The sequence below is a fragment of the Magnolia sinica genome, chromosome 10, assembly GCF_029962835.1.
Source record: "Magnolia sinica isolate HGM2019 chromosome 10, MsV1, whole genome shotgun sequence".
Lineage (NCBI taxonomy): Eukaryota > Viridiplantae > Streptophyta > Magnoliopsida > Magnoliales > Magnoliaceae > Magnolia > Magnolia sinica.
This window is the reverse complement of record NC_080582.1, coordinates 12,042,277-12,056,797: the sequence shown is the minus strand read 5'-3', so window position 1 is coordinate 12,056,797 and position 14,521 is coordinate 12,042,277. Positions and strand designations below refer to the sequence as shown.

The 14,521-nt window shown below is 40.0% G+C and overlaps 1 protein-coding gene across 3 annotated transcripts; it reads left to right on the top strand.

The window, feature by feature from the left end:
* Positions 1-12,301: 12,301 nt before the first annotated feature.
* LOC131257352 (probable histone-arginine methyltransferase 1.4) lies at positions 12,302-14,096 on the top strand. Of its 3 annotated transcripts, none has more exons than XR_009177326.1 (4): positions 12,302-12,465; positions 12,586-12,689; positions 12,771-12,869; positions 13,737-14,096. XR_009177326.1 is itself a non-coding variant. In XM_058258249.1 (4 exons), exons 2-4 carry the CDS (start codon positions 12,595-12,597, stop codon positions 13,806-13,808), a joined length of 234 nt encoding a protein of 77 aa, XP_058114232.1. In that variant the 5' UTR covers positions 12,302-12,465; positions 12,586-12,594; the 3' UTR covers positions 13,809-14,096. The 3 variants fall into 3 exon arrangements, 2 of the variants coding, with proteins under 2 accessions (XP_058114232.1, XP_058114230.1); XM_058258249.1 differs by having other exon boundaries at positions 12,586-12,657; XM_058258247.1 differs by having other exon boundaries at positions 12,586-12,663.
* Positions 14,097-14,521: the final 425 nt, after the last annotated feature.

Sequence of the window (14,521 nt, the reverse complement as noted above, 5' to 3'; positions counted from 1 at the left end):
TGTCTATAAAGGTCCACCGCTCCCACGGTAACTCGAACGACCCTTGACCGGGTGTTGAAACTCCTGAAGCTACTCTTGCTACTTTGCTCAAATTTCTGATCCTAGTAGGCCTGCTTGGGCGCGTGGCCAATGCAGAACAGGGGACTAATCCCCCATCGCCGCCATGCTGCCGCAAGTGTTGCCCTAAAGGTGGCCAGAGTCCAGAGATGGAGGGAGAGAGGAGAGGAGAGGAGGAAGGGAAAAATAATGCTCTAGATTATGTCTTTCTTTTTTCTTTTAGTTTAGTTATGTTTAAGGTTCAAAAAAGGGCCCGGTTCCATGGTTCCGTTGTAGACAGCCACCATGGATCCGAGTGCCCATGTGGTGTGGGTTGGTACAGATATATGTATGTAGATGAATGCAATGAAATGCCCCCTTTCCTCTGTCTTTCTTCTTTATCAGCTTTGTTACAGGCTTTACTTTTCTTTTAAGACAGGTTTTTTTTTTTTTTTAATCGTACTGTAGCCATTGCACAAGTTTTAAAAAACCAATAGCAACAATAAAACTCAAAGGCACATTTTGGGATGATTGACCTTACGGAAGAGAATCATGAGCGACATAATCAATCTTGTGTTTGTCCATGAATTCCTGTGTGATAACCCAAGGAGATAGGACATGATACCTGCAGTGACGAAGAGATTCGTAGCGCTCATCTTCAGTCATGACAGTTTTCCCTTTATACTTGTGGGTGACATCATCACTGCAGCAACCCACAAGCAGATATGTGTTCGGGAACCTAGACATGCAAAGAACAAATCAAAGATCAAATGAGAATAAAATAAATCAAAGCATAAACCACAGGACATAAGAGATTTTTACGTGGAAAACCCTTGAAGATGTAAAAACTATGGGACCTAATCCAGAGCAACAATTCACTATGAAGTAAAACGTTACAACCGATCACAAGCACATACCGCTTGGATCAAACCTTCTTCACTCACACAGAGTGGATAAATAATAAGAGAAAAAGAAAAATGGAGAGATCTCACCGATTACGAGGATGTAGAAGCCTTGAGACGTCGACTCCACGGTAGATCACCTCTACGAGCGTAACCTCCTTTCCACAAGCTTTCTCTCTCTCTCTCTCTCTCTCACCTTTGATCGCCTCTAAACCCTTTAAGAAACCCTCGCAAAGCTTTAAGAAACTCTCTTGCATTACCTAAAAAGTCTTAGGAACCTTTATTTATAGTTTAAGCAACTCCTTTCCGTACCATGGCGAAAAACCGCCTCAAATTTACGTAGTTCACATAAAATCCAGATATGAATCTGCGTAACCTCGATCGGTCGAGTAGAGCCCAAAAAAAAACATGACTCTTTGGACTTTGAGTCGAGCACCACCCTCACTCGATCGGTCGAGCGACAAGGAGAAAATCCCCATCAAATCTCCCCTTTTCGACTCAGAGGAATTCACCTTCTTCAAGCCACCTCTTTCTACAAACCTTAAACTTGTCCTTGAGCAAAGCCTTAGTCATCATGTCCGACCCATTATCGTCTGTGTGTGAACCTTCTCAAGCTGTAATACCTTCTGTTCCAAAGTATCCCTAATCCAGTGATACCGAATCTCTATGTGCTTCGACTTAGTGTGTTGGCTTGGATTCTTGCTCAAGTATATAACACTTTGACTATCGCAATAGACCACGTGCTCCTGCGGCTAAGTTTCTGTAGGAACCTTTTCATCCAAAGCATCTCTTTATATGCCTCTCTAATTGCAATGTACTCGGTCTCTGTCGTCGATAATGCTACGACTTTCTGTAGCTTGCTCTGCCAATGAAGTTCAAACATAAACATGAACCTCGATGTAGACTTCGAGTCTATGTCACTGCCATATCTCAGATCTGTAGCCCTCAGAATACGTTTTCCGTCACCATAAAGCATGTAGACTCAACTTGGATGAGCCTCTTAGATACCGCAGAATCATTTCACCGCCGCCCAATGCTCTTTGCCAGAATTGGCAAGATACCTACTGATAACACCAACCACATATGCTATGTCTGGGTGTGTATACATCATAAAGATACATCAAACTTCCTACCGCTGACGTGTAGGGTATCTTTCGCATCTCATCCACCTCTGCATTCGTCTTGGGACACCGCCGTTGCTCAATCAAGTGACCATCCAGGTGAAATCGACCGCCGTTGCATTCATATTGAACCACTTTTGGACTTTCTCAATATACCGCTCTTGTGACAACCAAAACTTCCCGCTGTTCTGTCATGGGTTATCTCTATTCCTAGGATCTGCTTAATCGGGCCCAAGTCTTTTATCGCGAACGACTTGCCCAACTCCTGTTTTAACCTGTCAATCTTCTTGATGTCTTTTCCCATGATGACCATGTCATCAATGTATAACAAGAACTAAGAAATCACCATTTGAAAACTTGCACCTGAACACACAATGGTCCGACTCCGTTTTGTCATATCCATGCTTAATCATGAACGAGTAGAACTTCTTGTACCACTGACATGGTGCTTGTTTCAGCCCATACAAGCTCTTCCTTAGCCTACACACCATATGCTCTTTGCTTTTGACTTCGAACCCCTCTGGTTGATGCATGTAGATCTCTTTTTCCAGGTCACTATGGAGGAAGGCAATTTTAACATATAACTACTCTATCTCCAGATCCATGCTGGCCGCCAACCCAAGCAACACCCGTATGGATGTCATCTTCACCACTAGTGAGAGTATCTCCTCGAAGTCTATACCTTTCCTCCGATCAAACCCTTTCACCACAAGTTTGACCTTGAACCTCGTTTGTGAACTTCTTTTGCTTCAATCTTCTTCAGTAGGCCTTGTTGCTTAAAGCTTTCTTGCCCTTAAGTAATTTTACCATATCATAGGTGTGATTCTTATACAAGAATTTCATCTCCTCTTGCATAGCTTTCAACCACTCCCCCTTATGCTTGTCAGCTAGGGCCTCAAAATAATCTTCTAACTCACTCCCATCAATGAGCATAATGTACTCATACAGTGAGTACCTCTTAGATGGTTGTCTGTCCCTATATGACCTCCTCACATATGGCTCAACAGGTAAATCAAGTGGGGACTGCTCCCCCAGTCCATCTTCTTTAGGAACTCCCTCGTCCTTTACACCTTGCTATACTCCCCTCGTCATTAGGCACCACGGGAGGAATAACCGGATCCATGTTCTCTAGCTCACCTGAACTAGGGTGGTTCTCTGGCTTACAAATGTCTTCTATACATTGATCTTCAAAGAAAACTACATCTTTGCTCCCGACGAGCTTTTTCTCGGTTGGATCCCACAATCAGAATCGAACTTTTCATCACCGTACCCCAATAACACACACCGCCTAATTTTCATATCGAGCTTAGACCTCTCGTCCTTTAGTACGTGAACGGATGCCCTACATCCAAACACCCTGAGATGACTGTACGATGGATCCTATCCGGTCCACACCTTCTCAGGTACTTCTCCATTTAAAGGGGCTGATGGAGACCTGTTTATCAAATACACTGCCGTATGCATTGCTTCTCCCCAGAACGTTTTGGGCAATTTCGCATGGGATAACATACATCTGATTCTCTATACAATGGTGTGATTCATTCGCTCAGCTACACCATTATGCCGGGGGGTCTTAGAAACTATCTATTCATGTCGTATACCCAGAGACTTACAATACTCATGAAAGTCACTGATGTATTCACCACCATTGTCAGTGCGGATACACTTTAATGATCTACATGTCTCACTCTTGATCATAGCATGAAACAATTTAAACACACCAAAGACCTCGTCTTTGGATTTTAAAGCGTAAACCCAAACCCTTCTAGATGCATCATCTATAAAAGTGACAAAATACAATGCCTCACTCAAGGTTTTTGTCCTCATAGGACCACAAACATCAGAATAAACTAAATCTAATGCATGCACTTTATTAACATGAGAAACAGATTTAACAAATAAAACTCTATGCTGTTTCCCTGATAAAAAATCAATATAAGTTTTGAGAGGTATACCCGTCACGTCTGGAAGAAGCCGCTTCCTCGCTAGTACCTGAAGCCCTTTTTCACTTATGTGGCCTAAACGCCTATGCCACATGTCAATAGAATCTTCCGCCGCGTTCAACCCACCATTGCACACACCGACACTTGCTTTGTAAAGGGTGCAACACTTCTTTCCTTGCCGCGATCAATGAACCCTCGATGAGCTTCCAGCCCACCAACAAATCGGCTTTCATAGCCATCATTATCCAACCTTCCCGTCCCATATCAAGTTAGAGCGAAGGTCCTGGATATGCCTCACTTCCACGAGAACCAATGTGCAGCCCACATCGGTCTTTACACAAATATCATCGACCTCTATGATCTTCGATACGCTAGATTTTTCCATCTTCACGGTCCCAAAGTCACCCGACTTGTAGCTTGTGAAGAAGTCTTTACGTGGAGTCGCATGAAACGAGACTCTCATCCATTCAGTGTCCTGACTCATAGCCGTGAGACAAACATCATGATCTGCTGAAAGAATAACTACAACGTCGCCATCTGAAACGACCATAATGAAATCTGATTCATCTTTCTTCTCATTTCCTTTTCCTTTCTTGTCGTTCTTCTTCTTACAACATTCATGCTTGTAATAGCCCTTATTGCCACAATTCCAGCATTCAACATAATCCCTAGTACTCGACTTGCCTCTTGATTTATCTCGGACCTTCTCGCCCTTTCTATTCTTTCCTCTCCTTCGTTCTTGTGTCACAAGGACATCTTGTTGAATAGACCCCTGAGACCTCCTCCTAATCTCCTCATTGAAGAGACAGCTAGTTACTTGTTCCATGGACACCTTTCCGTCTGGCGCGGAGTTACTCAGAGACACTACTAATGTCTCCCAACTATCAGATAATGAGCTAAGCAATAGTAAAGCTTGTAATTTATCGTCTAGGACCATCTTCATAGTGAAGAGCTGGTTCAATATATTGCTAGCCTTATTCATGTGCTCAGTCACAGAACTGCCATCTTTGAACTTGAGATTCACAAGTCGTCTCATTAGAAAAATCCTATTGCCGGCTGTCTTCCTCTCATATAACCCTTGCAATTTCAGCCATAAATTTAGCTGAGGTCACCGTAGACACATGGTGGAATATGAAATCATCCAACCATTGTCTAATAAACCCCATCACCTTCCGGTCCAATTTCTTCCAATCATCATCTGTCATATCCTTTGACTTTGTTGATATGTCTAGAATTGGATAATACAAGTCCTTATAATAGAGCAAGTCCTCCATCTTAGTCTTCCATATAGTCTAGTTAGAACTATTGAGATTGATCATCCTTGATGAGCCACCATCCATAATTTAGAACCGATCCCACTCCGTTCAACCAACCTAAACGCTCCGATACCACTTTGTTGGGGGTCATTGCATAAAACCTTAGGATCTAGCCTCCCAAAACACTAGAATTATGGGATAATAAAGCAATGAAATAAATCAAAGCACAAACCACATGATATGAGATTTTTACGTGAAAAACCCTCAAAGAGGTAAAAACCACGGGACCTCATCCAAATCAACAATACACTATGAAGTAAAACGTTACAATCGATCACAAGCACACACCGCTTGGATCAAACCTTCTTCACTCACGCATGAGTGGATAAACAATAAGAGAATAAAGAAAAATGGAGAGATCTCACCGATTACGAGGACGTAGAAGCACTAAATGTCGAGTGCACAGTAGATCACCTCTACGAGCAGAACTTCCCTTCCACAAGCTTCCTCTCTCTCTCTCTCTCTCTCTCTCTCTCTCTCTCTCTCACCTTTGCTAGCCATAAAACCTTCAGCAAACCCTTGCAAAGCTTTAGAAAACTCTCTTGCATTACCTAGAATAGCCCTAGGAACCTATATTTATAATTTAGGAAACTTCTTTTCGCACCTCTGTGAAAACTGCCTCAAATTTACATAGTCCGCACAAAATCTGGACTCGAATCTGCGTAACCTCGACTGGTTAAGCAAGGTCCTCAACCGGTAGAACGGACCCTCGACCGAACGAGCAGACTCCTCAACTGGTTAAGTAATGTAAAAGAATTAACACAATTAGTCGCTGAACTTCGAGTCGAGCTAAGCCTCGACTGGTCAAGCACCACCCTCGACCAGTCAAGCTAGCCCTTCGACCGGTCGATCCATGAGGAGAAAATCCCCATCAATATACTTATTCAGAGACTCGTCAAGTGGTACACTCAGGTTTTTCCTCATTATTAAGTTATGTAGTTGCAGATAATTATATCTGCCACTATAAAGCTTACCGTTATTCTTTCCCGGCAACAACATCATTCTTACCTTTTTTTTATCGTATCTAGCAATATAATGGTGGATAGTGTTCACTCTCTCTCTGTCTCTCTACAAAGCAAATGCTCTTTCTCAGTCGAGTGCCGAAGCAACCATCGCAGCGCAAGCACTCTCGATCTCCCTCTCTCAGATCTCTCCCTCTTTCTTTGTCCATATCCCGCTCAAACTCTCTCTTGAGATCGGCCATCATCAATGTTGAATGTTGAAACCCTAATTGGGGTTTTACAATGAAAATTCACACAGTTTGATTTTTTTCAGCAAAACTATCATTTAGACCTAATCACTAGATCTGTGTGTTGGTTTGTGCTTGTTGTTGTGTGTGTTGGTTGTTTTCTTATTTCCCCAGACGTTTAGTAGGAATCCTAAAATAGGCCATGGAAGATGGAGAGATCGATTTTCAGTTTAGGTCTGCACTTCTGAATTCCTCATGTCCATCTCAGAGATCGGTAAATCACTCTCTCTCTCTCTCTCTCTCTCTCTCTCTGTAATTTCATCTCAGAATCGATTTTCTATTTTATCTTTTATTGGATTTTCAAATGTTCCTAAATTTTCTGCAGTACGTTTGGGTTTTTAAACCTGGCTTTTCTAAATTCTAGATCTGAAACAGATTCTGATTTGTTCGATCCGTACTTGCATTCGAAAGCAGAAAATCACAGATCTCTTTCTCTGCATATCATTGCAAAAATCTGTAATAATCTAAAATTGTTCTCTTTTTGATTTTTTTTTTTTTTAATAATTCCTTCAATTCAATGCAAGCAAAACATGTATTGTCAAGCCCCGATTGCCTACAAGTGGAGCCCACATTTTGTTGATCTAGCAATTCATTTGGTGGGCCTCGAATTAGATGGATAAGGCAATGATCCACATTCAATATTCAATTGGTAAAGGTGAAAGATGGTTGGGATCTTTCTATATGGATGACCTTTAGGGATCATCAGATCAACTACCTAGATCACCGAACTGCGGGCTCCACCTGGAGGAACTTAGTGCCCATGATTCTCAGCTGAGGATACGCTAGCAGTTTGGTGATCTAGGCCTTTAATCTTATGGTGGTCCATGATCCACAAACCTCCCTGGTAATCCTAACCATTCAACATGTGGCCTGCAAATAGAGAGCCTAGTAAGGAAACCGAAGCATCAATATGTGTCAACAGAAGAAAGGTCAAAGATTGGATGGCTGGGGTCTTCCATGCCAGATACCTTTTGGGGTGGGGTCCATCAGATCAACTGTTTGGATCACCAAATGATAGGCCTCGAGGGACACACGGAGGGAGGGGGGAGGGAGTCCATAAGCTATATAATTATCTATATTGACTATTAACATAATTAACTATCTCAATTGCTTGCTAAATTTACTTTTTCTTTCTGAGTGCTCATTTGATTGAGAAGTGAGTTGTTGTTGAATATCTGTATCAATCAGTCTCATACGTTCGGATCTCTCACAATTCAGAAGCATTCACAATGGTAAAAGCCTCAACCCATTTATTCTTTCCTCATTTCTTTCCACAGTTTGGTTTAATTATCTTGTGTATTTGTAGGGGCCAACATCAAAAGAATCTGAGACGGAGGTCATCGCCTTGTATCAATTTCTTTCATGGACATGGAGTGGAAGTAGATACTCTGGTTTACTCTGCATGGCCTTATCTTCCTCTATCTACTGCATTATGCAACTCTTCTCTGATTTTTTCTCAGGTTAGAAACTTGTACAAACAAACATACTTCCTTTTGGACATCAGTTAGATTGACTTAAGATGCTTGACTTCTTGCTTAAATCTTTCAAGCATACACAAAACCATGGAAAACTCATCAACATAAATCTTGGTTTCTCTCAACTATCATAGTAAGGGATGTTTCTGGAGCACCCCTTCAATTATAATTGGCTTGGTGAAGGTATTAGAAAAAAAAAAAACAACTCAAGCCTATTAAAAGAGCCTTAGCTTCTGCTTTTGCAGGATGGGATGCATTGGCCGCTCCAGAGGCTAAGATGATAATTCAATTCTAGTCCTGAAGGTTACCTCCAGTGATGGAACAAGTTGGATTGCTAACAAAACACCCACCAAAATTAAGCTTCCATGTGCCAACAGGAGTGGTGTGTCGTAAAGGCTGTTACGGGGCATTGTATTAACTAACCTTACCTCAATCTGTAGTACATACCAGTGTTTTAAATAGCAATAGTGTGATGCGTAGCGCTCAGCCCTCTATAGCGTGTAGCGTAAATACGTAGCATGTAGTGTACACTACACAATACTTATATTTTTGAATTTAAAAATAGGACAAATATAATAAATAGTGAAATATATATATATATATATATATATGCCTAAAAGATGGTTCATTTTATAAATTATAAGCATGTTCAAAAAAGTTATTAGTTATCATTTATCAAAAGCCAATCCACATATATAAGCCAAATTAAATAATTATCACATCAACAATTTTCTAAGCTAACCACTTTAATTAATAATGTCTAATTGAAACCACAAGTCACAATTATGAAAAGAAATAAAAATCCCATAGGTTAAAAGTATCAAGTACAATGCAAGTGTTACATTCCTCAACATTAGAAACAAAGAAAACGTGAAAAAAAGAATAAAAAAATAACATAGTAAAAAAATACATTGTAGCTTACGCTACGGACGCTACGCGCTACATAGCTGTAGCGTACGCTACGACCCCCACAGCATACGCTATAGGGGATTTACGCTATTTGGGACGCTACGTAGCGCTACGGCCACGCTACGCTACGTAGCGTACGCTACCGATACGCTACGGGCGCTATTTGAAACACTACTTCAAAGTAAGTTGTCCATCAAGTGGGCCCCACTTTTGTTTCGAGAATCATCTTCCACAATCTGAACCTCACCTAAGGTTTTCATAGTATGGAAATGGATCACACTTTGTTGTTGCCATTTTAAATGCATCTACTGTTTCAGGATGCATATGGACGTACAATCACTGTGGAGCACAATTATTGTTTACAGCAACGTGGAACTGAGCAATTTAAATATTCATCTGAATCATGGAAATTACAATTTATTTATTTCCAATATTTTAGAATCATAATTGCAATTCAATTCAATAATGCATCCAAACGCACCCTAAAACATTCAGTAGGCATGCGGTTGACTCTGATATTTTGAAATTTAGATAGGTTTGAATGTCATTGTAGTTGAACTGAGGGATCCAATGCCTTAGACCATCATAATTAATCCCAAACTAATGGACGGAGTGGATTTTCTACAAACATCATCGTGGCCAATGAAATAGACAACTAAAAACAAAGATACATGACGGTCCATTTAATATTTGGTTATTTGTTTGAAGCAAGTACTTTGATTTACAGTTTGCATTATTTGAGGACAGAGGAAGGGTTTTAACTTTCAATCAGGTGAGCTTCCCTCCCTTTTCTCCAATTTTTATTTTATTTTTGGTGGTTACATTGTTCTTTGGTCAATTTTATAACATGAATCAGACCAATTGAGGACTGTAATTTGGAGAATGGTTCTTGCCCCTACTGGCTTTTTCTAATGCATACATATAGTGCTGTTTTATCAAGGTAAGCCTTTGAAATTATGATGCAAGTTTATGGAAGACAATACTCAAAAGAACATTAGTGTGACAAAAATGTTTTGTTGCAGAAAGATGGTGATACCGTCAAAGAGACACTTAATCAGTTGAGCTAAGTTGGTTGGGCTAAAATATGGAGTTCTCAACCATGTGTATCACACTGTATGGTCAGTCCTTCATTACAGTGTGAAGTTTTGGGCAAGCACTACTCAAATTTCTCTTAAGTCGACATCCTGATGGTTTAAGTGTTTGGAACTGAGGTTGGTGTTTTCTCTCGGGTTCTCATAATGTTTAGGAATTGGGCTCCTTGAGCTAGTCGTGTTGGGGATCTTACTATACAGGGGACGGTTTTTGTAGAGCTGTTGTGTCTTTTAGTTCCTTTTCGTTCTCTCTGTTGTTGTATTTTCTTTTCTTTTGGTAGTCTGTTCTCTCTCTCTCTCTCTCTCTTTCTCTCTCTCTCTCTCTCTCTCTCTCTCTCTCTCTCTTCCAGCAATAAAATCCTTACCTTTCAATATGAAAAAAAAAAAATGTATGTATGCATATCATGCACCCAGTACTAAATGCTAATATCTAAGTTGTCATCAATCATTCATTTTCCATACACATGGCACGTGTATGAAATCTAGACTGTTTGTCTGCTATACCTCCTTGTGGACAGGTCATGCACCAAAAATGATACCAATTAGATGATGGTAGCGATCTTTTGGTGGATTTTTGCTCATTAAATGGTTGCTGTTGGTAGGACTTTTTCCTCATCACCCATTTGAAGTCCTCAACAGTCCTCCAATCAGTGGCTATGTTCAATGAATTGGTGTGAATCTTGGATACTACCCATCAACTATAGAGCCCGAAAGATGAAAGGTACAGGTCCAGTACGCATACCACATTTGCAGATATTGAATGCTTGATAACTTAGTGTTGAACACTCGATCCTCTCTTTAATGTTGAACATGGGATCCTCTCTTTATATATTGGCTATGTGCAAGATTGTGCTGTAAATTAGTTTGAATATGTTTCGGATATGACTGTCAGATCTATGATGCAAATTATCATTTTCCTGGATTGAGCCATTTGGATTTTAAGGGCAAGGCATCTGTTTGTAATACCATCTGAATACAGCTGTTTACTACTTATCGAACAGTTTTCCTCTGGTAGAAATGGATGCTAAAAACCATAATTCAGAGAGCTGATGGCATCAAAGTTGCATCAACTGCAATCCAAGGCTGCTCAAGCTTCACAGTTTGTGGCCAAGCATGGAACTGCTTACTATAAGCAGTTGCTGGAGCAGAACAAGCAGTACATCCAGGAACCTCCAACTGTCGAGAAATGTAACCTGCTGTCTAAACAACTATTTTACACTCGTCTTGCCAGGTTAGTCTTCGATCAGCAATCTTGATTTGAGATTCGTTCTTACTCACTTGATTGTAATTGGTTTAAGAAGGTACATCATCTTTGGCATTTCCTGTATGATAAGCAACTGTATGATTGCAAGTGTGGCACTTCATTCCACTATCGACAAGCAAGTTGAAGCTTCTGTTAGTTTCAGTGAAGTTCTCACATTTTCAACTAGCTTAGAGCCTGTTTGGTCATAGGGAACCTTTTTTTGAGGTGGCATAAAGTAAGGGTTATGGACTCCTTCCGCCCAAAAGAAACCTGCTACTCTTGGAGGGCATCTTGATTTTCAATTCAAACTAGTGGGGGCTTTATCATTGGCTATCCCATAAATAACTGCATGGGAAGAGTGGACAGTAGACAATCTGAGTGGATTTTTCACTTCCATTTTTTTGTCCCTACCTTTTAATGGAACAAAGACATCTTTCCAATAGGGTGAGGAAAACCATGTGAGTTGATTACATCATCTTGGAGATGTCCTTCTGAAATGGAATTTCTAAATCAAATGTCTTCCTTCCCTATTTAATTTTGTTGATCTAGGCTATATTTATATGGCAGGCCATGACACCTGTTATTGCCTATTGGCTTGGGTCATGGTTGATTATTTCATCTGGTTATGCAGCATGTGTTTGAGGAAAATGGTAAGAAATTAGATGAAATAATGGTTATATTCAATGCACTCTTGTGAAATACCTGATGAATGGACCTTGATTTTTTAGCCAGGCATTGTTCACAGTGATTAACTGTTGATGGCCCAGCTATCCCCCACTATATATGGACCCCACCTACTTAGTAGCCTTGATATTTGATTCTATGCTCTTGATTTTGTCAGTGATTTTGCTGATGATGGTAGGTGGTCAGGTGTTTACTGATAGAGCCATTCCCAGCGGCTCTGAATGAACAGGCAGTCAAGATGTTACTTGAGAATTACGAGAAGTTGCCATTTGCAGCCCCCGGCCCGACCAAGAGCAAGGAGTAAGATGTATTCACTCATTTTTATACCAGACCTTGTCAAAACCACAAAGGTTGAAGAGTCTGTTGCTGCTGTTGGGAGAGACCCATTGCTAGTATCTCAGTCAGACGAACAGAGTTTATTGAACAAGAAACAGGCAAGGAAACTGAGATCGAGCCTAACAATGCAAGCGTTCAGAGGCCATTTGACCTTTATAAGGTATACCCTGATTTCTTCATCCCATGGGTGCATGTGCATGCATGCTTTTGATTTATGGTCAGCATTTACAGTCAATATACTGCATCTTCCATTGACATGCTAAACCCAATCTTGTTTCAGGAACCTATTATGCTGCAGTTATTGAGAACCGTGCAGATTTCCATGGTCGTGTGGTGGTTGATGTTGGTGCTGGTAGTGGTATTCTTTCATTATTTGCTGCTCAGGTATGCGCACCTATTCAATCAACAAAGTATGTTTATGGTGAAGTTTGTGGATTGATTCCAACAATCTGTTCATTTATTCAGGCTGGTGCTAAACATGTTTATGCGGTGGAGGCATCTGAAATGACAGAATATGCACATAGGCTTATTGCTAGGAATCCATCATTGAGAGAACGGATTACAGTGTGATTTTATTTTGCAGTTTAAACTTAATACCAGACTTTTTTGAGTTCTTTACCGAACTCACCTTGTTGCTACATTGTTCTCATTTTCGTAAGGGATTTTGTTCTTTATATTACAGGTGATCAAAGGTTCGGTATCGCGTTACGTATTGCATTCTTGGGATACGGATATGTATCGGTTATCGCATGGGATATATCGGTTGTATTGTGTAATGTATCGCTGTTGTTGGAAACATGGGGAAACATTGGGACACATTGGGAAATTGGTTGAATTTTTCGATGTAACTTCGGTGATTATTAAAAAAGACATCAATACACATTTATAAATCAAAACATTACAAAAAACAAGTACACATAATAGGTTTTCTTTGTATGGGATCCTAATCTATGCGTTGTCTATCTGAATTGATGCAAGTATATTCAATGTCTATTCATATAATTTATAAATGTAAGAAGATGAGTGAAAACATAAGCAATACATTCAAAAGCAAAAGAAGAATCGCTAGATTAGGTTACAGACATGTTTAATGTGATACGTTCGAACACAGATTGCAAACAATTTACAAGAAATTGGAAATTTTTGATTTTTTTTTTTTTTCAATTTCTCGCAACTCGGCCCATCTCCCCCAAATCTCGAAATTGAAGCTCCCAATTCATGATTTTTCATGTAGAACATGAAAAATCATGAATTCGTAACAATCTGACACTAATTTAACATGATTTACAGAAAATAAGAGCATTGAAATTCGAAAATGCTCACTGGATCAAACATGTGGGATATATCGCACTACTTGTGCGTTTCGTATCGCACCGGTGGGATACAACATTGTTCTCATTTTCGTGAGGGTTTTTGTTCTTTATATTATAGGTGATCAAAGGTAAAGTTGAGGATGTTGAATTGCATGAGAAAGCAGGCATTCTGATTTCTGGGGCTATATGATTCAGAAGGGTGTTGCAGGGAGCATAGATCCATTGTCGAAATTCAGATCCGAGGCAACATGATTGTGTTGAGATTTCCATCTTATTTCCATGGTTTCTCTATTAGTGTTGAGATTTCAAGTCTCTTGGACTGAGGGAAAAAACTCATCTCTGTTTTTCTTCTTTCCTTTTCTTTTCTTTATGTTTTTCATGTTTTATGGATTGGGATTCCAAGTCTATTTGACTAAGAATTGAAGACTCTTTCTAGGTTTTCTTGGGTTTTATTTGAGAGGAAAAACCCATTAAAATATTATAGCTGATGTTGTGGATCTGACTGACTATGCACAGGTTTATGAATGGGTTAAAATAAATGATTTAGACTTAGTTATTGAGAACTGAGGTTAAAAGTGAATTTAGCCTCAGTTGATGCCAACAAAGGCTAAATCCATCTTTAGTCTCAGTTTTGCCTCAGTTACCTAAACTGAGACTACAACTCCTGTGGCTAAAGGCTTTAGCCTCAGTTGTTGAGAACCAGGGTTAAAAATAGATTTAGCTTCAATTGGAGGCAACTGAGGCTAAAATTTGGATTTAGCTTCAGTTGGAAACAATGGAGGCTAAAATTTTGATTTAGCCTCATTTCGAGAAAACTGAAGCTAAAAAGGTTCTTTTAGCCTCACTTTAAAAACCGAGGCTATAAAAGCATTTTTAGCCTTAGTTACTAAAATCGAGGTTAAA

Bases quoted from the DNA above. Each gene is read 5' to 3' on its own strand.
- LOC131257352 (XM_058258247.1), top strand. From the start codon at position 12,595: ATGCTGCAGTTATTGAGAACCGTGCAGATTTCCATGGTCGTGTGGTGG. The intron at 12,664-12,770 runs GTATTCTTTCAT...TCATTTATTCAG, and splicing joins TGATGTTGGTGCTGGTAGTG to GCTGGTGCTAAACATGTTTA. The intron at 12,870-13,736 runs GTGTGATTTTAT...TTTATATTATAG, and splicing joins CATTGAGAGAACGGATTACA to GTGATCAAAGGTAAAGTTGA.